The 24,962-nt window shown below is 32.0% G+C and overlaps 2 protein-coding genes across 13 annotated transcripts in view; one reads left to right on the top strand and one right to left on the bottom strand.

Moving 5' to 3' along the window:
* The window catches only part of LOC142332836 (EF-hand domain-containing family member C2-like), a 367,638-nt gene that overhangs the window by 285,753 nt on the left and 56,923 nt on the right, over positions 1-24,962 (bottom strand). The gene's annotated exons all lie outside the window — the stretch shown is intronic.
* Positions 1-24,962, top strand: part of LOC142332841 (facilitated trehalose transporter Tret1-like) — a 66,420-nt gene that overhangs the window by 38,406 nt on the left and 3,052 nt on the right. For 3 of the 6 annotated variants that reach the window (XM_075379481.1, XM_075379482.1, XM_075379480.1), the window contains exon 3: positions 1,395-3,812. In XM_075379481.1, coding sequence (XP_075235596.1) covers positions 1,395-2,764 — 1,370 coding nt within the window. In that variant the 3' untranslated portion in view covers positions 2,765-3,812. Of the gene's footprint in view, positions 1-1,394; positions 3,813-21,196; positions 21,349-21,442; positions 21,588-22,574; positions 22,763-24,962 lie in introns of those variants that run through there. The other 3 variants (XM_075379485.1, XM_075379484.1, XM_075379483.1) reach the window with 3 other exon arrangements.

The following is a 24,962-nucleotide window of genomic DNA, read 5'->3' as shown; positions in this document are numbered from 1 at the left end:
GTTTATAACCTGCTCCACAGAAAAATTTTGATTTTTCCAAACAAGATGGTACTTGCATCATAGTGTAAACATTGTAAAAAACTGCAGTTTAGTGAGGATCAGATAGATATAGAGCAGTGGATTTTTGAACTGGTCATGAGGATTGCTAGCTTTAACTGTTGAAAGATGTTTTTTAATAAAGTCTATTTAAAAGAACATCTTTACTCCTATAACTAAAATACTAATGCAATTTTTAAAACAGGATAACTGAAAAAAAATTGTACAAATTCTGAAAAAATGTTTTCATACACTTTTTCAGGAAAGCTTTCAAAATATTTGAGGCGTTGTTTCATGTGTAGCTAAGGACAAACTTTGCTCAATTTTTTTTCACAATATTAGAAAATTTCAGCTAATTTCATCAGTGGCAGTAGTCATTTATTTAGAAAATTATTAAAGGTTTTACTTATGGTTGCGATGATGTACACTTTAAGAAAGCAGGCAGAGTTGCCTTCTCTGTCAGTAATGATGTTTAATATATAGCCAGTTCCTTTTGTGGATCGGTATTTATTGGGTTATGATAATCTGCATTTTAGTAGACTTAGCGTGCCGTTATGAAATTGTATATTTGGATCGGTGATAAAGACATTGGGAAATTACTTCTGCTTTCTTTTAGGTTATGCTTTACACAGAACCTAATTGAAATGCGTTCTGAAAAGCCACCTTTTATTTCTGATGACTTGTATTGATTTTAATGCAAAATTTTAGGCAAATCGTTTGCTAAATAAACTATCTAAGCTAACCCGAAAATGTATATACATCTCTGTAGCAAACTATATATTACAAGTAATATAAATTTCTCTTACATGGTACCAAGAAGCGAGAAAATAATTGCAATGATCAAACAAAATTGTCATCTAATACCTACGTAGGAAATATTACAATTGTTGATACTAGTTTCATTCTTCCTTCTCATGGAAAAAAATTCTGTTTCGAGTCCAATGGAACAGTCTTTTTAATAAAAGAATGTTTCTTATCCAAAAGAAGTGTTAAGAGAACAGACAATGAACAAAATTAGCCTCAAGAAATCTAACAATTCACATTCATAACGTGATTGTTATTATTATTTATAAGAATATGAAAACCAAGCATAGTACTAACAACAATTAATAAATAAACGGAATAGTATTTGATTTAATTATTTAGATAAACGTACACTTTCTGTTTATTTCTTTATTTTTTCATCTGCAAGGCAAGTTACTTAAAACACAGTAATATCTAAAAACAGACAGTTTATACAAAAAATTTAAAACTTAATTAACAGTTATCAGGTAATTCACGGAACAATCTTTTAATTCTTTGACGCTGCTAAATGTTCAAAAATTTATGTTTTTTCTTTGTTTTTCTTTTTGACATAGGTTCTTTATCGGTAGTAATACTTGGAACAGCTATAGGATGGCCGTCACCATCGATACCGAAATTAAAAGGCAATGAAACACAAGTACAAGTAAACGATATAGTATTAACGTGGATGGTATCGTTGTTATATTTTGCGAACATTTTAAGTCCGATACCGTGCGGTTATTTAATGGACAGATTCGGAAGAAAAGCGACGTTACTATATTTAACAGTATTTCCTATAACATCGTGGATCGTTTTATTATATGCGAGCGATCCGTATCACTTGTACATAGGACGTTTTATAGGCGGTCTATCGTTCGGTGTAGTTTATACAGTATTACCGATATATTTAGCCGAAATATCGGAACCAAAAATACGGGGTTCGTTAAGTAATTCGATATCGATGATGACATTAGTCGGTGCGCTTTACGTGTACGCGATCGGACCTTACGTCCATTATAGAACGTTAATTTATTCGTGTTTGACGGTACCGGTTTTATTTATAATAACATTCATGTGGATGCCGGAATCGCCGTATTATCTCATAATGAAAAACGACCGTGAAAGCGCTAAAAAGTCACTAACGTGGCTTCGTTGCGATAAAGCCGAAGAAGATATCGACAAAGAGTTATCGATCATAGATATCGCTACCCAAGAACAAATGAAACAAAGAGGTAAATATAAAGATCTATTATCTACAAACGGTAGCAAAAAGGCTTTAATAATCGTTCAAGTACTGGCGGTTGCTCAGAGATTAACGGGCATCGGTGCGCTTATGGCGTACTCGTCGATAACTATACCGAAAAATTCTATACCTGGAGTATCGTTAAACGAATTAATAACCTTTTTAGGTTTGGTATGGTTTCTTTCAGGCGTAGCCGCATCGTTTTTAGTCGACAGATTGGGTCGTAAATGTTTACTTATAGTTTCGTGCGTCGGATGCGGTTTGTCGACGTTATCGACGAGCGTATGGTTTTATTTACATCAAAAGACAAATATAGCGGTAGACGATTTAACCTTTATACCGTACACGTCATTTATATTCCACGCCTTATTTTATTCGCTAGGTATCGGACCGATCGGCACATCCATTAAAGGCGAACTGTTTCCGGCGAACATTAAAAGTAAAGCTTCCGCCGTAACAACTATTGTATTAGCGGCTACATCCTTCGTCTTAAATAAATCGTACCTGATTATCGCCGATAATTTCGGAATGTATTTGAATTATTTGATATTCGCTGTGGTTTGTTTCTCTGCTGTAATTTTTGTAGCGGTATACGTTATAGAAACAAAAGGTAAATCGTTAGACGATATTCAAAACGAACTGAATGGAATAACTAAAAACAAATCTAACAACAACAACAACAACAATAACGATAACATATAACGCGAAACTCAGCGGCGAATATTGAAATATAATTAATTTTTTTAATATATTCTAAAATTACGTAACTTATTTCAAATATGCGATCGCCCGTGAGAGAAACGTCCACTCTTCAGTCACAATTTGTTTAATTAAATCGTTATGCGTTGCGCTATAAAGAGGCACACAATTGATGAACAGATGATTTCTACCCGGCAGAATTTATATATGCCGATCGTACAATAATGAATATTAATAAACAATATTTTAAAATTAAAATGCGATTTGAAATACGTAAATAAGATACAAATGATAGCTCAGTTTGAATTCTGTCAAGGAATTATATACAATACGTAACCTAATTTATAATATAAGCTGTAGGCAAACGTAAATAATTGTCTTTTGTAAAAGAATAAATAGAAATAAAACAAGAAGATCATAATAATCAATTCACAGGAGATTTAAACCTACATCGATTATGCAAATCCCAGACGATCAGAAATAATATTAAATAATTATGTATCAAAGCGACTAACACACACCAAAGCTAAAAAATTTCATAAAATAACGTTTTTTTTTTTTTTTTATCGAACTGCATTACGAACCGGTTATAGTGTAGCATCTGATCTTATCAAATCGCAATACTTAAGGTTATTATAAAAAATTATATTACAGATCGTTATAAAGTTATCTGTAAACACAAAAAAAAATATATTTTATGTGATAAAGAATTATATAATAAATAGTATTATTGTAATTACATTTACACAAGACGTAAACTATAATAGACTGTTATATTTTATAGTACAATTATTTATTATTTTTTCTTAACGGAATAGATTCTTTACATTAATTATTTACTCAAAAATTTATGTAATTAATGCTCAATAAATGTGATTATATTTAAAAATAATTTATTTTGTATAAAAATATTCTATAAAATTTGTTCGTAGTTTTAAAATAAGGGTGTAATATATATTATATATGTACATATAAAATAATGTTATTTTTGTTTATTGTTTTTTAACATTAAAAATTTAAATATAATATTTAATATTAGATTAAAATAAGAAAAACTACAAACAGTATTATTTATTATTATATAAAATTGTATTTATTTACTTATCTTGCATACATCCATTGTCCTTATGTACAAAGGTGATAAAAGGCAAATAGCAAACTAGCCGAACAACTGTTACAATATTTTTATGCATCATTATAAAAGTGACAACCACTCTCGATTAATTCTACAATCCCTATTTACAAAAGCGTAAACAGAATTGAAGCTGTCACACCCTTATCTGGATAAGCACTTCACTGTGGCGGGTCATATAATGTTAACAGGTAATGACAGTTTAAAAAATGTCGCGATGGTTAGTAGATCTATACTTGACGTACAGATCAATTATCTACTTCTCAGATGGCAGACATGCGCTCTTTTTACGAATTAATTTATAAGATCTTCCTTTATGTTATTTGGAAAAAATTTACTTACTTTCCATCAAAATACGAATATTTGGTAAAAGGTAGCTTACACCGACAAAAATATATCTAGCTATATAAATTAAATTGTTAAATATGTCCCCTTTTTTAAAAACAAATTTTAAATAAATTTTGTACAAAAATTCAGTAAAAAAAATTTGAAAATTGATAAATAACTAATAATATTAAATAAAAATCTCGAATATTCATAAAATAATATCAAGGGTATCAGTACTATAACAACAGCAATTTCTAATGAAATAAAATAAAAAATAGTCTAAAAACACACTATAAAGTAAAACCACTTAATTTTTCAATTTTGATTTTCCGATATATTTTTTCATTTACAACTTTTTAATTTTATTTTTAAAGATGGGTTTTTTATGTTTTTTTATTTAGTAATTTTTATTTAAAACATCGATATTTATAACGTGTTATAAATATCACGTGTTTGTCACGTGTTAAAACACGTGACAAGATTTCTGAGAGTACGATCAATCGCTCAACGAAAGCTCGATGAATCACGGGGTATTCATCCAATATAAGTTTTTTACCGTGGAAAATTTCATCAAGAGGATTATTTTTAAGCATATATTAGTTTACTGGCATTTCTCCCGCCACCACCCCATTCGATCTCCTTAAAAGCAGAAGACCGAGACCGAATGTCTGTGTCACAAACGGCTACTGTGCCTCGAACAGTTTATCCGGCCGATCTCCTAACTAGCTCTTGGAACTAACCTAATAGCGTGAACGGTACAAGCTTCAATACTCGCTTTAGTGTCCAGCCGTTCACTTGACATACATTTAAATTGGGTAGGCGCACCCCATCTATACTGTATAAAATTTAACTTGTCGCCTTAAATCTAAAGGCAGCAATTTGCTGCCACGCCTAGGTCGCTGAACCGGCAACTATTTATCCACCACTTACATATCGTTTACAGCTGGTCGATAGCCGAACATTCCTCGAAGGAGGTCTCCAATAGTAGATCGGTAAGAGTCTTTTCTCTTAATAAGCTACCGATTCCGGTTGAACATCGAGGAACTCCCACACGGTCCGACATTGCGGCTCACGTCACACCTCCTCACAGCTGATTAGTTGCCAGGCGGAACCTGAAGAGATATTATCTCAAATTAGCATGGTTGGTGAGCGCCTGGGCTCCAATTGCCCTTAAAAATAGACTTGAGGCGTACCATCCCCCCACATCCTCTATAAATTTATATAAGGATTGTTCCTTAGTCGTAGTGTTCCATTCCTGCTGCCGTGCTTCCATCGCGAGGCTCTGAAGCCTCTTCCGCAGGCGGGAGACGGGCAAATGTTCAAAATTTAGATCCGGTACATCGTAATCACCGTTCCGCTCCGATACTGGCTCACCTAGAAACCGCATCGCAAATAACTGTGCCTCCCAACCTCTTCGCAATCTCCACATGGCTGCCCGAACTTTCATCACTAAATCGATTGGGAGAGCCTTTCCCAATACGGTAGTGACCTCGTACGAGGTTGTTTTAAAAACACCACTGCATACAATTAAGGCTCTGCGCTGGACACTCCTTAAATCTAGAATGAGTGCTCTATTCCTGTTCAACCTAAGTGCCCATACGGGCGCCGTTTAAGTTGTCATACTCTCGAAGTTACCACGATACACAATGTACAATTGACGGCCCGACAGCCGTCACAGTCTTTCCGAGCAATCCTCCTAAGTTTGTGCATCACAGAGACGGCGTCCGCCGCTAATTGTTTGACATGGTTGCTAAAAAGCAACTTCTCATCAAACAAAACGCCTAGATACTTTGAACTCTTCCACGTCTGATTACACAGCCTTTGTATTTAATATGGGGGTTTCGACTGTATAATTTCTCTGCGCCCTTCAGAAGCATATACTTCGTCTTGGACAAAGAAATCTTTAAATTTTGATTTCCATCCAGCCCTTTGCAGCTGACAAGGCTGCTTGCGCTCTTTCTTTCAGCTACGGTTGTGAACTGCCACGACTAAAAGGAGGCAGTCATCGGCGAAACCCTGGCCGTGACACCTTCTGGGAATGTCAATCCCAGAAATCCATCAAAGACCAGGATCCAAGCAGAGGACCGAGAGCGGAACCTGCGGGCTTCCCCTGGTCATGGACCTTTCCACAACTAGGCGCGCATCTTTAAACAGACCCGTGCGGTTAGACAAATAATCACGCACAACGGCCTATAGTGCTTCAGGAACGTTGCGGCATTCCAACTCATAGAGGGCATAACTCCAACACAAGGAAGGAAATGCTATCTCTATGTCAATAAGAAAAAAAAATAAAAAATACTTACCGTCGGCGCTTTCCACTTCGGCAAGGGCATTTAAGATGAAATTCTCGATCCTAACCCCTTTCATGCAGCCATATTGGCCTCGATTTAGAACCTTTAATCTCAATGCTTTCCTGGAGCCTTTCCACAACTTACCGAGAACCGGCAACAGGCTGATAACTGCCGACCTCTCTCGGATCCTTTCCAGGTTTTAAGAGCACCTTCACCAAGGCAATCTTCCAAACATCCCAGCTTAGGCACCCCGAGAACAGTCTGCCAAGTGGCTCTTTTATGACATGCAGCAGAAGGTATATAATACATGCATCAAGTTGATCAATCCCCGATGTCTTTCTCAGTGCCATTCGAGAGACCACCCGATTGATATCCAAGGGATCCACAGCCTGTACGTCAATACAGGGTATATCGCCCGTCCGAACGCCGACTTCTGCTTCACTTTTCGGAGCATCTGGAAACAGAGTATCCAGGAACGCCTGGTAAGTCGCCACAGGTGTTAAAGTACGATTTCAACCACCAAACCCGCATCGAACACTGGACAGAACGTGCAATGGCCTTGGCCGGTAACATTTTTCGAGCTTCCAGGGGTTGCTTTGCACCTCGCGCATAGAATCCTGCCAACATATGAGTTTGACTTCCTTGATGGCACGAATCTATTTTTCACGAACGCGCCGGTACATCTGGAGATATTCGCACGTACATCACCGATGCTATTGCAGCGCTGGTACAGTTTCCTAAGCTAAGGTAAGAGGACCACCACTTTTCCGAGTCGCGGTTAACAGGCGGCTGCCCAGAAGCAGCGGTCATAACGGCTTCAGGCACTCTTAGATCGGTCCATCGGCCTAGGCCACCGTAGGACTATGTCGCAACCAGACTTTGTGGCCCTGCCGAACCGGGCATCAAAATTATTTTTAAGCATAGAGCAAAACGAGTCTTGTCCTACCACTAACGAGGAGCGTCGCAGCGATGCCTGACGATGCTACACCGAGAACATAAGCGAGAAGTAGATTAATCAAAAAGGTTTTCCCAGTTCCTTCAGGAGCATCTAAAAAAATTCTTTTTCGCCGTCAGTATTGATATTGTGAGTAATGGAATCATATACTTAGTGCTGATCAGATTCTAATTTAGAAAGGTTAGCGATTTTTGTATTCTTGAAGTTCAGTAACGTTAAACAAATTTCGGAACATTGTGTCATACGGGTTTTTATGGTCTTGTTCACCACGAATTGGCGATAGTAAACCGAAATCACATAAATACTTTTCACTAAGACTAAAGAGCTTGTTTTCGATTTCAATAAGACGTCTATTGAAAACATCTCTATTGAAAAATATCGTTGGTGCGACCCGAATAGAAGTGCCGTACCGTAACATATTATTTATTATTTACACGTTTAAATAGTTTTTCATCATAATATAGGCTGACACTCTGGATTACATAATGAAGCTACTGTTAAAATTTGATAGCGATTATTTTAGCGATACTTAAAATTTTAGCTAACTGCATTAACCTACTATACGTATATCAATGAAACTAATTAAAATTGTCTGATATGCAATACAGGTATCGGCAGCGTAAGCTGCCGTGATTAAGACAACTGAACTGTGAAAAAGTTATTGCGTGAAGCGCAACATCTCCGCCGCCTAGCAGAGACCCAACATACTACTATGTATGCACTCGTACATTGAAGAATTATCTTTTCTACATTGTTCTTTTATTGTTGTTGTTAATGTTTTTCGAGATGAAATATATCTAAAAAAAAATTTCTTAATTATGCCGAGAAACATGGGTAAAAATTTGGTTGAGATTAATCAGTTTTTTTACAAAAACCCTCTTTTTTTATATAATATATATATAAACTTTTGTAAAGTGCTAGTAATAGATTCCCCATTTGAATCACGAAAATCGGACGATTGTTTGCAGAAAAATTATAAGAGCACCCCACTGCACCTCCCAAAAACAGCGCTCCAGGGACACCCCGTTTGTTACCGGTTGGTGATGAACGGTCTAGTCTAGCATGAGGTCCTCGTATACCCCACCACTGTAGCCTCACACGCAGTCCCCAAGGAAAGCCCATTAATATTATTAAACAGAGATATTTTTATTTAATATTATTTGATTTAACGTAAATTTAATTCTTTTGTTTGTTTAATATTATTCATTCGAGTGATTCAGTTCAAACCCAGCTCGAACGGTGATTCAGACTCACAGTTCATAAATTCAATTCATTATAGTTTGTGCTTCAACCGGTAAATCTCCACTACTACACAATATGTATTTTTTTCAAGATGAAATCAATCTAAACCCCTTCTCAGTTATCCCATGAAAAATCGGTAAAAATTTGATTGCGATTGATCGAGAAGTTTTTTTCTTTATCCCGAATAAACAAAAATCCTCTTTCTCATTTTATAATAGTATACGAGGTACGGGTAGATAAAAGTGTATCGCGAAGTTCTCCTAGGACTTCCATAATCTATTCTACTCGTGAAAATAATGGAAAAAGGATATATTAACATATTCCCTAAAATGCTTCGTTTGAGATTTACGGCTAGTGAAAGATTTTCCTCGGATTTCAGCTACTCGGTGAAATGAGGTCGTACAGAAATTTGTAGAAAGTTCTGCCCAAATTGTAATAAATTCTGCCCTTTTAACTAAGAGGCAGAATTAGTGATTTCTTATGGTTTTTGATCTAAGAAATCGAATAAAATAGGCCCCAGAAACTTATCTGCAGCAGTTTTTGAGAAATCTAGGGTAAAAACCAATAAATTGGGTAAAGAACTTGTTTTTCTATATTTGATGTACAATAACTTTGTTAAATGGGTAATAATTAAAACTTTTAGAGAATTTAATTCTGAACAAAATGGAGTACGATAAGTTGAATAAAAAAAGAAAAGTTACATTAAATAAAAAAGAACAGTACATTACTACATCAACAAAAACAAAATTCACTGTTTAAAAATTAAAAAAGAACCAGAAAATTACACAATTGAAAAATAAATATAAAATTTAATTCGATTACCATTATCTAAATAATACTGCAGATTGGGATAAAAATTTAAAAAAGAGATTGTACTGAAAGGTAGGAAAGGAAGACTTACATGCAACAGAAACCATTTAATAGAAATAGAGAATGAATAAAGGTTAGCTCAGATTTCAAAAATCACCGACAAAGACATCACCATTATTTTTCATATTGATGTATCTAACTTATACCAGTGTTACTAGAGAAAATCAATACAGAAGATATAAACAGAATCTAATTATGATTTCATTGTAACAGATTTTTTTTCTTCAGTCATTTGACTGGTTTGATGTAGCTCTCCAAAATTCTCTATTTAAAGCTAGTCGTTTCATTTCAGTAAGTATACCACCTACATCCAACTTCCCCAACAATTTGTAACAGATTAAGGTTAACATACTCTTAGTTCTAAAAGTGTTATGTGTTTTTCCTTTCATAAATACAATTATATAATTTTGATTAAACCTTAAAGATTCAAAAAATTAACTGTAATTTTAAACTCTTTATGTGAAACACTGGTCAGAAATAATTAACAGTGTTAAATACCTTGAATTAATGACCGAAAAATTTTGTTTTTGAGAAAGCAGTCAAATATTCGTGTCTAAACATCAATGTTTTTTTGAGATCTCTTTAGCTGTAAGTATTTGTCCTCATTTTATTAAGGCAAATTTACTACTTATTACCGATTCACACTTAACCGGAATAGTATAATTACTAAAGCACAGTTATCAGTTATATATATATATTACTTGTTTCTACAAATCAAATGATTTTCATAACACTGAAATTTCCTTTCACTTTTTTTATAATATTAGGCAGAATAATGCTGTTAAGGTTTTCTTATGTTTATAAATTTTTAGACTTGAATCATTAATAAAGTAAAATCAGTATCTCTGGAACATTTAAGTTAAGTACTACAAGAGTCAAACTTGCAATCTAAATGCAATCTTGTCAAAGGTAAATTACCTCTTTAAAAAAAACCTTTGTGTTTCTGAGCCACAATTTTTTTAATGTATTAATAAAATGGTGAAGAATAGTTATCCATTTATTCTTTGAATCAAAATAATATTTAGAAATCGGTTATGCACCTTAACTATTGAAGAAGTTAAATTTTAAGTAGTAACATTATAAACATGGTTTATACTCACTATATGTAAAAGGTAAATACTACCCATAAAAAAACATATATAAATCTTTTTTTTCTGAGATAAATTTCTCCTTAGAAGGTTTTTTATATTTAGACACTTAGATTACAAATTATAGAGTTTTTCCTGTCACGCCACAATAATAAGTAAAAAATTACTCATTTTCCTTTTTTTTGGTTGTTTCTTAAAATTCAGAAATAGTAAGAAAAAATGTTCAACTATTTTCACGTTTCACTTTTGTTTTAAATTTGAAGAAATTTTTGTTATTTTTTAAACCACTTTATTAATATTATTATTTGATTTACTGTTTGTTAGGTCTCCGATTGTAGAAGGTTTATGGTGGTATTAATTTAACCTCTAACTCAAAAGAAAAAATGAAGATAAAAGTCATGTTAGTTTACTGCCCTGCTATGGACCATAACCTCAATTTAATTAGGAATGCAATACTGATCTGTGAGATCACAGATTAGGTAAAAACCTATGATGTAACAGATATTATAAAGATATTAAATCTGTGATCTCACAGATATTAGTCACATATTAATATGTGACTGTGTCTGTCTACATGACAATAATATAGCATTGGCTAGCTAGACCACATGCATATAAACAATTCTAATTAACAAATTTTTGTACTAATTTTTTTTTATTAAGATCAAATTTCTTTTGATCAAGATCCTTGGGTTTCTAATAGATTCCAATGATAAGTCAACATGTATTAAATTATGTATCATCAGAAAAAGAATACTGATATAGTTATTATCTTGCATGTTTGTCAGTAGTTACATCATAAACTAACTTCTTTTGATTACATGCTCTGGAAGCATTGCCCCATAAATGGCTTAAATCAAATAGACAAGGAACAATATTATTATTAAGATAACATGGTTCAACAATATTATTAAGATAACTAGGTTTGGTGAAGACAGTCGATGAGAACAGTTTGTCACAGAGCAATTGATTTCTCGTGTAAAATACTCACATCTCTTTTAGAAATTATACCACCAAAAAACAAAATTTATAGAAATTTTAGGTTTTTGAGGAAGGCAACTTGATAATGCAGTAGGAAGAAGGAAATATAAAACCAGAAAACGATCTTACTAAAGAGAGAAATTGTTTAGCAAAATCTTGTTAAATATTCGACAGAAATTCATAAGGAAGAGAAGTAGATTGATGGATCATAAATTGAATCATCCGGGTTGAAAATAATTATTTTGATGAAAGAAGATTTAGTAGAAAACAAAAACCGTAACGGCTAACAATCACAATACATGAATTGTATTAATTTTTTATGTGGATGTTTTAATATTAAATCCTTTCCTAGAAAAACACATTCGAGAACATCAAGCCGATCAAATTACTAATAAAAAATGAAAATAAACAAATGAACACACAAAAAAACAGCCAAGATGGATGGGAAAAAAGTTGAAAAATAAAACTGTTAAAAACCTTTAATAATAATAACTTAACCTAATAAAACTATAAACCTCGCTCAGTCAAGGGTGTATACATAATGAATTTTTTTCACAGAGAAAGTGATTCATTAATCTTTCACTTTATAGTATCTCTCCTGGTCTTTCTTATGGCTGTGATACCATAATAAAGACCTTACGCCACATGCAAAACACCTGAGGTACAAGAGGCACAAGTCAGAATTGCTTTATCTGACAGTAATGATTTCACTATTTAGCCAGCCTCTATGGTCAACAGAATGAAAGAGTCACTTACAGGAATAATATTATCTATATTTCGATGGTCTTGACTTGTTATATTTGGTTCGCTAAATAAGGGAGAAGACAAATTATTTTACTCCTCATTTCTTCTTAGGCCAGCTAGTATGAGAACTTATAATCTTTGAAGATGGCTTTTTAATTTTTGGGAGTGACTTCATTCAAGTGACCTACATGCTTTATAATCATGACACTTTCCACAAATTTCTTAAAAAAGAAAATCTTCATCGGTTCTTTAAATTTTGATGTTTTGATAAAAATAAGGAAAGAAAAGTAGATAATGTTGTTAAAGAAATTGCCAACTAGTTTGAGTTAACTTGTCAAGATTTACAAACTGAATGAGCTGTGGTATGCAGTAAAGTATACACATTCTTTTTTTACCAAAGTTTTCAAAAACTAATCTTCACGAAATTTTTATACAAAAATACTTTAATATCAGAATTATATCAGGTTACATGAAATAAAAATCATATGTTAGGCAATGGTGAGAGTAAAATAATGAACAAGATAAGTTTTCTCATCTTAATAAGCTAATCCAGTTGAATGGAATACGTACAACAGTGCCACCAAAGAAACTTCCTTTACAAAAGTAAAGTAATCATTGAAATCGAACTGTTTAATAATGATTAAAAATTGAACATACATAAAGTAAAAAATACAGATGAACCGAACCACTTGTGCACAGAAAAATTACCCACTTAAGGGTGGTTAAAAAACCTAAGGATTGGATTAAAAAATAAAAATGAAAACTGTTTTTGACTGGAACTAATGATAATAGGCAATATACAGGAGTAATCGCCAGAAAAAATATAAAATAAAATAGTGAGTGAGAATGACACAGCAAGTGATCGAGTAAATATAAATGGTTTCACAGCTCATGAATAATACATTTTTATTGCAAATCAATAAAAAGGTTGTCTTAGAATAAAAACATAATTGATTTTGTGACTAGCAACAAAAAATTTTACAGATAATTTGTAACACTTTGCTGAGCTATTAACATAAAAAAACAATTAACAGAAAAAAGAAAAATACAATTCCGATTGCTTTTGACCAACCGGATAACTATAGATGAAAAACAAAACTTATCAAAGATGAATTATTTCACAATAAAAATGCGACAAAATATTTTCTGCCAACTATACGAGTATGATGGTCAAAGTTTCTTTTTTTTCTGGGCGCACAACGAAGTGTCGTTTATCAGCGGCCGAACACATTACTACAGTAAATAATTAAAAATTACGTAGCACTAATATAAAACAACAGCATAATTATAAACCGAACGCCTATGCCGTACGCTAAAGGCGAAATATAACCGTAATACAATATTAAAAATTTAACTTAACAAAATTGCATTCACCAAATGCCACAAATAGACAAAAATATATATACTTTGATTATTAAATATTCTAATACAGATGGACTACCGTAAGAAATAGTAAGAGATGTTCGATAACATTGTCATATTGTCCCCCAAAATATTTCGAATTATATAACAATACGTAACCTAATTTATAATGTTATAACCTGTAGGCAAACGTAATTAATTGTCTTTTGTAAAAGATTAAATAGAAATAAAACAAATAGAACATTGTAAGCAATTCATAGAAAACTCAAATCTTCATCGATTATGCAAGCAAATCCCAGACGATCAGAAATTTCTGAATAATATTAAATAATCACATATCGAAGCGACTACCACCAGATCTAAAAAATTTCCTAAAATGAACTGTAGTTCTTTATCGAGATGAACTACATTACCAACCGGTTATAATATAGCAATCTGATCTTATCAAATAGTAGACTTAAAAGATTATTATAAAAAATGATTTTACAGATCGTTATGAAATAATCTAAGCATACAAATAAGATGTTTTATGTGATAAAGATTTTAATTATTTGTATTATTATAATTGCATTAGACAAGACTAAACTATAATAAACATTTATATTTTATAGGACAATTATTTATTACTTTTGTTCTTAATAGAATAGATGTACATTAGTTATTTATTGCAAATTTTACGTTATTAATGTTCAATAATGTGATATTTAAAAATAAATTATTTTTTTGGAAAAAAAAATATATGTATTAAATAATGTTCTTTTTGTTTAGTGTTTTTTAAAGCCGTGAAAAGATTAATAAAAAGAATTTCAATAAATTTACTTAAAAAATAAAGCATATTTTTGTTAATATTATTCAATCCATTGATTCGAACCGTTCAGTTCAAACCAGCTCCCACGGAGATGGAGTTCACAGTTCATTAATTCAATTCATGTGCTTCAGTTCAAAATAATATATCAGCACATAACAGCAAACCAACCAACCCACCAAGCTTTTTATAAAGAGAGATAGAACAATTCCAAATATTTTGCTAGTAAAATGATTCAATATTATTACATCATTTCTAATGTAAAATACTTATAAAAAATATTTGTAGTCTTGTATAAATTTATTTTACGCTTAATCTCATTTATTTTTTTAACATGTACATTTTACTAACATATTGTTTCAGAATTACTACAAGCAATTCACAGTTCACTACTAATTCTCACTAAACAAATAATAACTCAATAGAGCATAATTTTTTTTTAAAATAACAAGTTTTTTTTTAATAATTTCGATAGTCTTTGAGTATATTAACAATTATTAAAAACCACTCTAAATTACTTCTACTATTCCTATCTACAAAAGTGTAAACAGAATTAAACCTATCCCCCTTATCTGGATAAGCACTTCACTTTGATGGGTCATATAATGTTAACAGGTATTGTTGCGAGCTGGAATGGTTACTAGGCTATGGAATGCCGCTAGTTCCCGCTTGCATGAAGGTTGTATACCATAAGCATTAACTATCATATATTTGTAAATACGTCATCTTTTTTAATTCATACACATTATTCCTACTGTTCAGGCTCTATCATTATGTCTCTCACTCACTCTCTTTATCAGACTTCCTCGTTGTACCTAATTCATTCCACCTCATTCTACCATTCTACGCGCGCATGCGAATACACACAATCTCGCAACAAAAAAAAAAACAAATATAGCTAATTACTTCTTTATATTTATATTTTTTAATGAAATTTGTATTAATCTATTATATAATTTGATTTATTTTTGTAGAAAAAGATGTGATTATGAGAGAAAGGATTAAGAAAGGTGCTAATATTCTTTATTTTGGCTCTTCTTCGGGTAGAATTTCTGCAAGCGGGTCGCTGTCACAAGTTACATCACTGACATCGCTATCGATATCACCCTCATCATTATAATCGGTAGCGTTTTCGACGTCGGAATCATTGGTCGATATGACGAAATTTTCAATGATGTATTCCATCAGACTATCATTTCTCCAGTAATCTTATTCATTGTGTTCCACATTTCTACGATTTTTACTCCACTCATTTTCGTTCAAAAAATTAATGACTCATGTTACGTTTTCCTTGTCTCTCAGAGAAAAAACTCCGGACACATTTTTTCTCACAGTAATTTTTTTAATTTTGCCCGAGCGACTTCAATGGCGTTTAACGCACACATATACGGCGGAAGATTCAACACAGAATGGCAATTCGATTTTAATATTTCATCGATACTGTACTTTTCACTCTGGGGTTGTTCAATTAATGAGTTGGGCTCATATTTTCGCATATCTTCTCTGAAAACATGGTAGGTGCCATCCAATTATCCACACTGAGGACACATCCCAGAATCTACAAGGCCGAATTTCTGCAGTCCGTCCCTAAAAGCATCATGAGCGGAAAGAAATTATTGCTTCACATATTTATTAGGGTGCACCGAAGAGGCGTCCCGCAAACCAACAACATTTGGACAGAGATCATGCGTATAATACCCACCATCTGTCTCATTCTATCTGGCCTGCCAGAAGGCATTACCATGTTGTTCAATTTCTCGAACTTTATGCGAAGTCAACTCACCCGACATCTTAACAACATACTGCTGCTACTTCTCAGACGCAATCAAGTATATCGGTTTCACGCCTGCAATCACAAAGACTGCCTCCCGTGAAATAGTACGGTAACCACACGTTACCGTTAACAATATTAGGCGCTGAGCCCTTAATAATATGTCCCGATAACTTTTACATTTTAGCCTATCCGCTCAAACAGACGCCGTGTATAGCATAATAGCCTCGAACACGCTTTTATACAGAATGCTCAAGGTCTTAAAAGTTAAGATCCCAATCAGGACTGACCACACGTCGAATACCGAAGAAGGCATTGCAGGCACTCTCCGCGACGTATTGAAAAAACTTCTTAAATTGCAATTTCTCATCAAGAAACACTCCGAGGTACTTTTGAACCTGAACATACTTTATACGCAGGCCTGCCATCAAAACACGGACACGCTGACTCACTACCAAACGGCCTTTGAGGAGCATCATCGTGGTCTTTTCCGGGCTAAATGTCATCTTGTGTTGATGAACCCACAGTTCAAGCATAATACAAGCCCGAGTGGCTCAGAGTTCAACCTACGCGAGCTTCGTTCGACCAGCAGGAGACTATCGTCAGCATAAGCCACGATGCAACACCCGCAGGGGAGAATCAAACTCCACCATCCATAATAATGGACCCAACACGCTGCCCTGGAGATATCCCTTAGACAGTGTCTTGCCAACCTCATGGCTGTCCTCGCAGAGCAACACAACCTGATGACTGAATTAACTTTGCATAACTTGCAATTCACTTACGTACATTCTCTTTTTTGGAACTTGTAAATAGCAGAAGGCCACCATAGATTATTAAATGATGCTCCAGAAATGTCCAGGAAAATCCCCAGGGCATATTCTGTCTCACTGATCGTTACCACACTAATCACACGGAGTATAGCGTCCTCAATGCCCTTTCCGGGACGAAACCAGTACTGATTCTCCAACAATCTATGTGAAGTTAATCTTTCAGTTATATGCAGATACAGAACCTTTTCAAAGACCTTGCCAATAATCGGAAGTAACGTCAAGACGCCTATACGACGAACTAACACCAGGATCCTCTTCGCCACCTTTTAACAATAATTTCAAAATCCCCTTTTTCCAACACACAGGAAAGTATCCTCCAAACAAAAATGTATTAAATATACGTGTGACAACTCTCACATTCAACCCAGCCGAGCGAACAAGAAGTTCCGCTGTTATTCCATCAAAGCCTGGGGCCTTACCCCTACCTAAATCACAGATACCTTGACGCACCTCAGCCTCGGTAATCTACACTACACCACCGCGGAACTGGCGACCTCTCTCCTCATCCGCAGATGGTATGCGGCCTCTCCAGCTTCACTATCAGGCAGTAGATCATCTAGTAATTTGTGTAAACTCTCAGAAGAATCCGAAATTACACCAAACTTGGTCGACAAAGCAGACAGAAGAACGTCCTTTCGTCGTTTGTGTCCCAAGACCCTATATACTACGCCCCTGAGATCCCTCTTCATGAACAAAGGAATGCCTGGAGTTCCTTTTCATAGTCCGGACTTTATGAAAGTAATGTCATCTCAGGGTTCTATATTCAGCAACAAGAACTGCCCTTCGTTCCGGATCACCCTCACGTTGAGAAGCTCTCTGCAAACGACAAACCACCCTCTTCATGCCGGACAGTTCCCTATTCCATCATGATGCAATCCTCTCTCGACCGGAACTTCGGAGAATTGAACACTCAGCAGTATCAAGAAAAGCTGCCGACAAACCAACTGCAAGATTTTCCAAATCCAAGAGATCCAGACTTCGATCCATAACTTGGAGCCAGGTCGAAAGTAAATCAACAAATTTCTTCCAGTCTGCCTGTGAAGGAAACAACCTTGCTGAACCGGAGTGTTACATCGGTAGCACTCACTCAAGCAATCAGCAATTTCATAAACAATCAATCAGTGATCACTCAAGCAATCATCAACTACCTTCCAATTATAAACATTGGTAGGGATAAACCTACCAACGGTACTATCAATGTTTGTTTCACCTAACAATCAACACCCATCTACCATACCTACCTAGGAGGGCAACTCACCAGGTACATTATATACCTCTAGATCATGCTTGGCTAAAAAGCCCTTTAATAATTCACTGCCAACATGTGAAACTGCTATGCCACAAGAGTGACTTAGATTCACATCCACACCTATAAGGGATTGGACCAGTACCAGAGAATCATAGGATTTTATCCCAGGTCTCTTCATCAGCAGGAATTATATACTGAAATATAAACTAGCAACATACAGATGTAAGTTCTGAACATCCACATGGACAACGACATGATAATTATTCGAGAGCTTTCAACAAATAAAGACACAATCAAGTTCCCTTCTGTACAAAACAGCGGACATGCTTCCAGTACAATAATATAACCTATTCCAATGAGAAAAACCTGCAGATCACTGGATACAGTATGTGAATGCTGCAACAAAACAACATCCAAACCTCTATGTAATGCAATCTCTCTAAACTCAACCTGAGTAATGTAAGCACCCTGAGCATTCAACTGACCAAACCTAATCATTTAATGAAATAGAATTATAGTACATATTGAGAGCTCTCTGATAACACCCACAATCTTTACTGTTCACAGAGTGCTTATTATCCTTCCAAAGACGTTTGCAATTAACTCAAGTCAGACCCTCCGACTTCTTTGAACACCTCACGCATGTGTCCTTCATCAGCACAATGAGCACAAACTACAGGATATTCACGGAACTTAGCCCTGTGACCAACCCTGCAGCACAACTCAGCGCTGGATATCTAAATACTCCTTGACATTACAAGAAGGGGAGTCTACAAACATCCTGCCCTCCGCAGTGAAGCTGCCCTACTACAGATGTAGCACCAGTAAACTCAACTGAAGAAGTTGCTACAAAATTATCTTAAAAATATGCCTAAAAGAATCTTTAAGTAATTTGAAAGCAAAGGATTTTTAATAGTTTTAAAGCATTTAGTAAATTAAAAATTTTTATATTTCCATGGGTTTAATTTATCCCTGTGCTGTAAACACTTTTCCATATAAAAAATAACATACTAGAATTTATTCCTAAAAATAAAAAAAATAATATCCATTTTCACCAAATCAAAAAACAAAACCACCTTTATTTCACAGAGCATAACATTTCAATCTCCAAGAAGGAGCTTTTAAATATATGTTCAAACCTTACTTTTTGGCAGATACACTGATTTCATTTGTTTTATTAGAAAGTTTTTTTTACTAATGGTCCCACAGTTTCTTCCAGAAAACTTAAATGGTAATTTTCAAAAGTTTTTGAAATGAAAAATTGTTCATTTAAAAATAAATATAAAAATGCAAATTTAAAAAAACATTTGTAAAAACTCTTTTGACCTAACATTTACTTGAATGTGCATGTATCAGCATTTCAGAGTGCCTTAGCATATATTTCGCAGAAAACTGTCAAGACTTTTTCCCAAATTTTTTTCCAAATGAAAATTCCCCAAAGATGTACATTATACAGTACAAGGTGTACTTCATATAGAATTATATTATACCATAAATACACAGTAAACTGCACTACAATTATTTGAAGAGTATTATAGTATAAACTTATACTATTTCATTCAAAACAAGAAAACACTCATATAACTGTTTGAAAAAAATTTTAAATGCCATTTTTAATGCTAAACAACTATCATCAGTAATTTTGGAGGAGGTATTACTTTAAAAAAGGATTATTAAATTATACTACAAAATTTTTACTTTTATAAAAAATAATGAGATAGCTTACCGACTAAAAATTATGAAGTATGATTTTAGGCCACTCAAGATGAATATTATTCTTTCATTTATATTAAATGATTGATTATTTTTTATATGCAAACAGAAATACTTTTTTTACTGTTTTCTAAATAATTTTAATTAATTAGTTATTATTTTATAATTTATAAAACTATAATTTCCACTCAATTTGGAAGTCAGTTTTACTTATACAGATATAAATTTTTTTTTTTTTCCTAATAACTGATTTCACTTATAAGCAGCAAAACATTTAACCAGATTTTTGTAAAACAAAAACTTTAAGCGATTTAACACAATTATTAGGCCTGGTTAATCTGTAAAAGCAACTCCAGCTAATAAAAATTATGCAAAATCACTCGGAAACTAAAATATTTAACTTCATATGCATTTAAAAACATTATTCATACCTCCTGTTCAGTAGATTTTTACAAACTATAATTAAAGGCAAACATCCAATTTTACAAATGTCCACACATTATAGAAAATAAAATGCTGAATAAATGTTCTACTCATACTTTATGATAGTTATTTATGATAGTAAGTATTTTATGATAATTATATACTACCATATTTTACAATAGGTATTATTAGAAACTTTCTTTCCATAGGACAAATTATATGGAACATCTCGACTGTATCTTAGTCAATATTATTAACAAATTTTCAACAATAATCAAAAATGTTAGTAAATACAATATAATTTTTTTAATATAAAAATAAATTTATGAAAATTTACGTGTACAAGAATAAATTTCATGTGATGTATAAATTGTTACAATTAACTATTATATTCTCAAAGATACATTTAGATTTTTTTTATTTTAATGTATTATTTTGCATATATATAATTTATATAAATACAGAGGAACAACAGCTGTTTAAAGACAAACATACGTACTATTAGAAACAAATATAAATAAAAACATTATAAAAACAGTGTTGTGAAGTTATAATATTTCACATCAACAGGTATCATTTTATTACTATTATTTAAATACTTTCATAGTCAACGCTTTGTTTCAGTTTTAATCTCCATATTTATAACACAATACAATGATAATATATTAAAATCATACGGGGAATTTTTAACTCCATATCATAAATTTACATAAATATATTATCGCAACTTTATGGATTAATAAATATATACACATTAATATTTGATAGTTATACTAATAAAATATATATATATAAATCAATGTAAGTCATTCATCGATAATTTTTTCAAATCTACTAAACCATCTCTATACCAATATTAATATCATAAATTCATTTACATATGTGTAATCTCTCACTGCTAACACACTTCAATTTTCTAATAATACTAAGTATTGAACTTGTTAATCTCTTTATTATTTTAAACAGTGATTCATAAACCATGTTTTATCAAATCTTATTGTTTTGTAAGGTAGCAACTCTTAGAAGGATCCAGAAGAAAGGTGAATACAGTTAATTAACACAATTACATTGTAATAATACAAATATACAGTTACATTATTCCATAATATGCATGACTGTATATATATATATATATATATATGACTATTATTTTTTTTAAATGCATATAATTAACCGTATATATCTATAAATAGATGATTTATGTGTTGAACTATATAAATTTTAGAAATAAGTATTGCATATTTCTCACAGAATATTGTTCTTCTGAGAATTTAAAGGACAATTTTGTTTTTTTCACGTCTTTCACTCACACCGCATTAAAAAACTGTTATGAATAGTAATTTTAAAGAAAAATTTCTACACTCTAATAAAATTAGAACTTTTTTTTAAAAAAACATTATATTATTAATAACAACACTATATATTACCTAACTTCAAATGCTTTTAACAACTTTATAAATGTCTCTTGTTTACTAGGTGTTTGGAGACTAAAATTAAAATCTATCATCCAATTTTATAAATGTCCAAAATGACAGAAAATTAAATGACGAGAAAATGTTTTGCTCATATTAAGATAGTAAAATTTATATGAAACACCTCAACTGTATCTTAGTCTATGTATTGACAAGTTTTCAATGACAATCAAAAATTTAAGAAATAATATTTTAGTAAATACAATATACTTTTTTTTAATATAGAAATAAATTTATGTGTACAAGAATAAATTTCATGTGATATATAAATTGCTACAATTCACTATTATAAATCATTATAAAAAATACAATTTTTTGAGAGGGATTTTTATAAATGAATTTGTATTTTTTTTATTTCATGTTAAAGTAAATTATTTCTTGACTTATAAGTTAATTATTAACAAATGAAGAAAGAAATTGAAACTGATGAATAAATTACAAATATGTCTGTTTTTTTCAGCAATTCATCTACTCTTGTGCTTTATATCACAAAAATGATATATTTGTACTGAAATTAATCAACAACATAAGTGAATTATTTAAACTTTTTTCCAGGTAACTCAATATCTAAAATTACAACAAGGAATGTTTTCCAAAACTATGTGGAACTAAAAAGAAAAGCTAATAGTTGAATAAATACGACAACATAACAAAATAAAATAGTCTCACTTTTAACAGAACAATCATGATGATTAAATTACTAAATAATGGTGCAGTACATCAATACATGGCTGGAATTACTTGTAAGTTTTAAAACAAAGCATTATTGTGTCACAATTAAGTATATTATGACAGTTAATCTCATCCCAATCTTACTGAAGATTTTTATAAAAAAATTATAAGTCTACATCTTTCATATACTTTCAAATGAACAATACCAATCATTTAGATAAATAATTTTTAAAACAATAAGTTTTCCTTTGATCAGACATCTACTTTGATTTAAATAATTTTTTGGAGTATTTGCAAATACTAAATTTTAGTAAGTTTATTAACCACTAAACCAATAAATAGCATAGAATTATAAATTTCTGAATATCTTCAGTCTTTTAAAAACATAAAAATTCCATAAAATTATCAAATATGTCTTACTTAACAAATAAGTATATATTACATACCTTATCCAAACAGGGTGTAGATGATATGATGTGATGTCATACGAGTCACACATGATCATAGACAACTTTTAGAATGGTTAAGAAAGTCAAATACTAGGTTTACTTAGGAAAATGAGATATGAAGTTGTTGATTTTTATTTTTATTTTAGATCACAACATTTATGATTTTTACAAATCTTGAAATATTATTCATCTTTGTATTTCAAATCACTAATTTTTATAGTTTTATATGCTTCCTCTTTTTTATAAATATATGTGGTAATTGCGAGAAACACTCATTACACAAAATCAGTTAACATATAAATTCTGATTTTATCACAATATATTTTTTGTTTTTAAAACACAGTGATTATGATGTGAAAGGGAATACAATATTTTCAGAGGGTTTTGGGCGACTAAATTTTTATATACCTTTGAAAAATTTATTTACATTAATACTTGAAAGCTCACAACAGTATTTAGTTTCCTTTCAATCTATAGACATTACAAAACAATGCGTAAAAGAATATATAAACATATTATACATGTACATACATATCTAGAATATACTACTAGATAAAAATTGTAGTCGGATAGATATTGTGTCTTCATAAAATATACAGTGATTTGAGATTAAAGAGATCAATTTAAAAAAATTTAATGAATCCCTCAAATTTAAATAAACTATTTATGTGGATTTCACAAGTTACAATCTGCCAAAGTAAGACCAATGAAAACAGAAAAACAAGCTCTTTTTACCAAAAAAACTGTTGGTAAAAAAAGTATCTTGAAAATAAGTGTAATCAATAAATATAAGACTGCACAGGGTAAATTTATACATTTACATAATTACAATTTCGGAGATTATTATTCTCTGAAGATTATCCTAAATCTCAACAGTACAGAATATTTAATCAAATAGTAGATATATAGTGAATATCATTACTCTGAGAGAAAGCAAATCTGACTAGTTCCTGCAGTATTCAGATACCTTCCCAACGTGCAACCACATGAAGTATTGAAACAGATATTTCAAAACAATTAATTATTAAGTAATATTCTTTCCATTGTAAACTGAAAATACAAATAATATTACTAAAATTGTACAAAATTTCTGCTTTAAAAACTTTACATAATTTCCTTACCACAAAATATATAATACGCAAAAAAAGAAGACTATATATGTGAAATGAAACCCTTATTACAATGTTCAATCTGAAATTTTGCATAAAAAGGAATCTCATCATAGTAAATGTAATAAGCCCTTACATATTGTACTTTAAAAAGTGTTTAAAACAACTTATCGATGAATAGTAATCATTTTTTCTCCAGAATTGTCACTGTAGAAAAGTTTTAAACAATACAAATTATGTTTTCATAAAATAAGGTAAAATTCTATATTTTATTTTATCATATTACCATACTAAGAAATAATTGACTTATACGAGGGTTATTCCAAAATTAACTACATTTAGCAGGAGAAATAAACTGGTTACTCTAAACAACATGATGCATGTGCAGAAGCCATCTGTAATCAATACAATCTTACTACACAAACATCTGCCAGTCATCAGTGCTGATCAGGCTGCAGCAAGTTAAACATGGATCCTTTCATTATCACACTCGGCAGCTGTATAATAAATACTACAGATTGTACAAACACTTAATTTGACCAGTCAAGAGTAGGAAATTTTCTATCATCCTCCTACGTTCCAGATTTAACAGTAGGTTTCTACAATCTTCTCACAAAAATGAAGGATTAGTTGTTTGTCAGTAGTATGAAACCAATATGAAGTTTGCACTTGAAGGCATTAATGATTGTCTGGGATTACCATCAATGATAATA

This window comes from Lycorma delicatula, chromosome 12, assembly GCF_047948215.1.
Source record: "Lycorma delicatula isolate Av1 chromosome 12, ASM4794821v1, whole genome shotgun sequence".
Taxonomy (NCBI): domain Eukaryota; kingdom Metazoa; phylum Arthropoda; class Insecta; order Hemiptera; family Fulgoridae; genus Lycorma; species Lycorma delicatula.
Note: the sequence above shows the minus strand (reverse complement) of the source record. Positions and strands in the feature narration are given on the sequence as shown.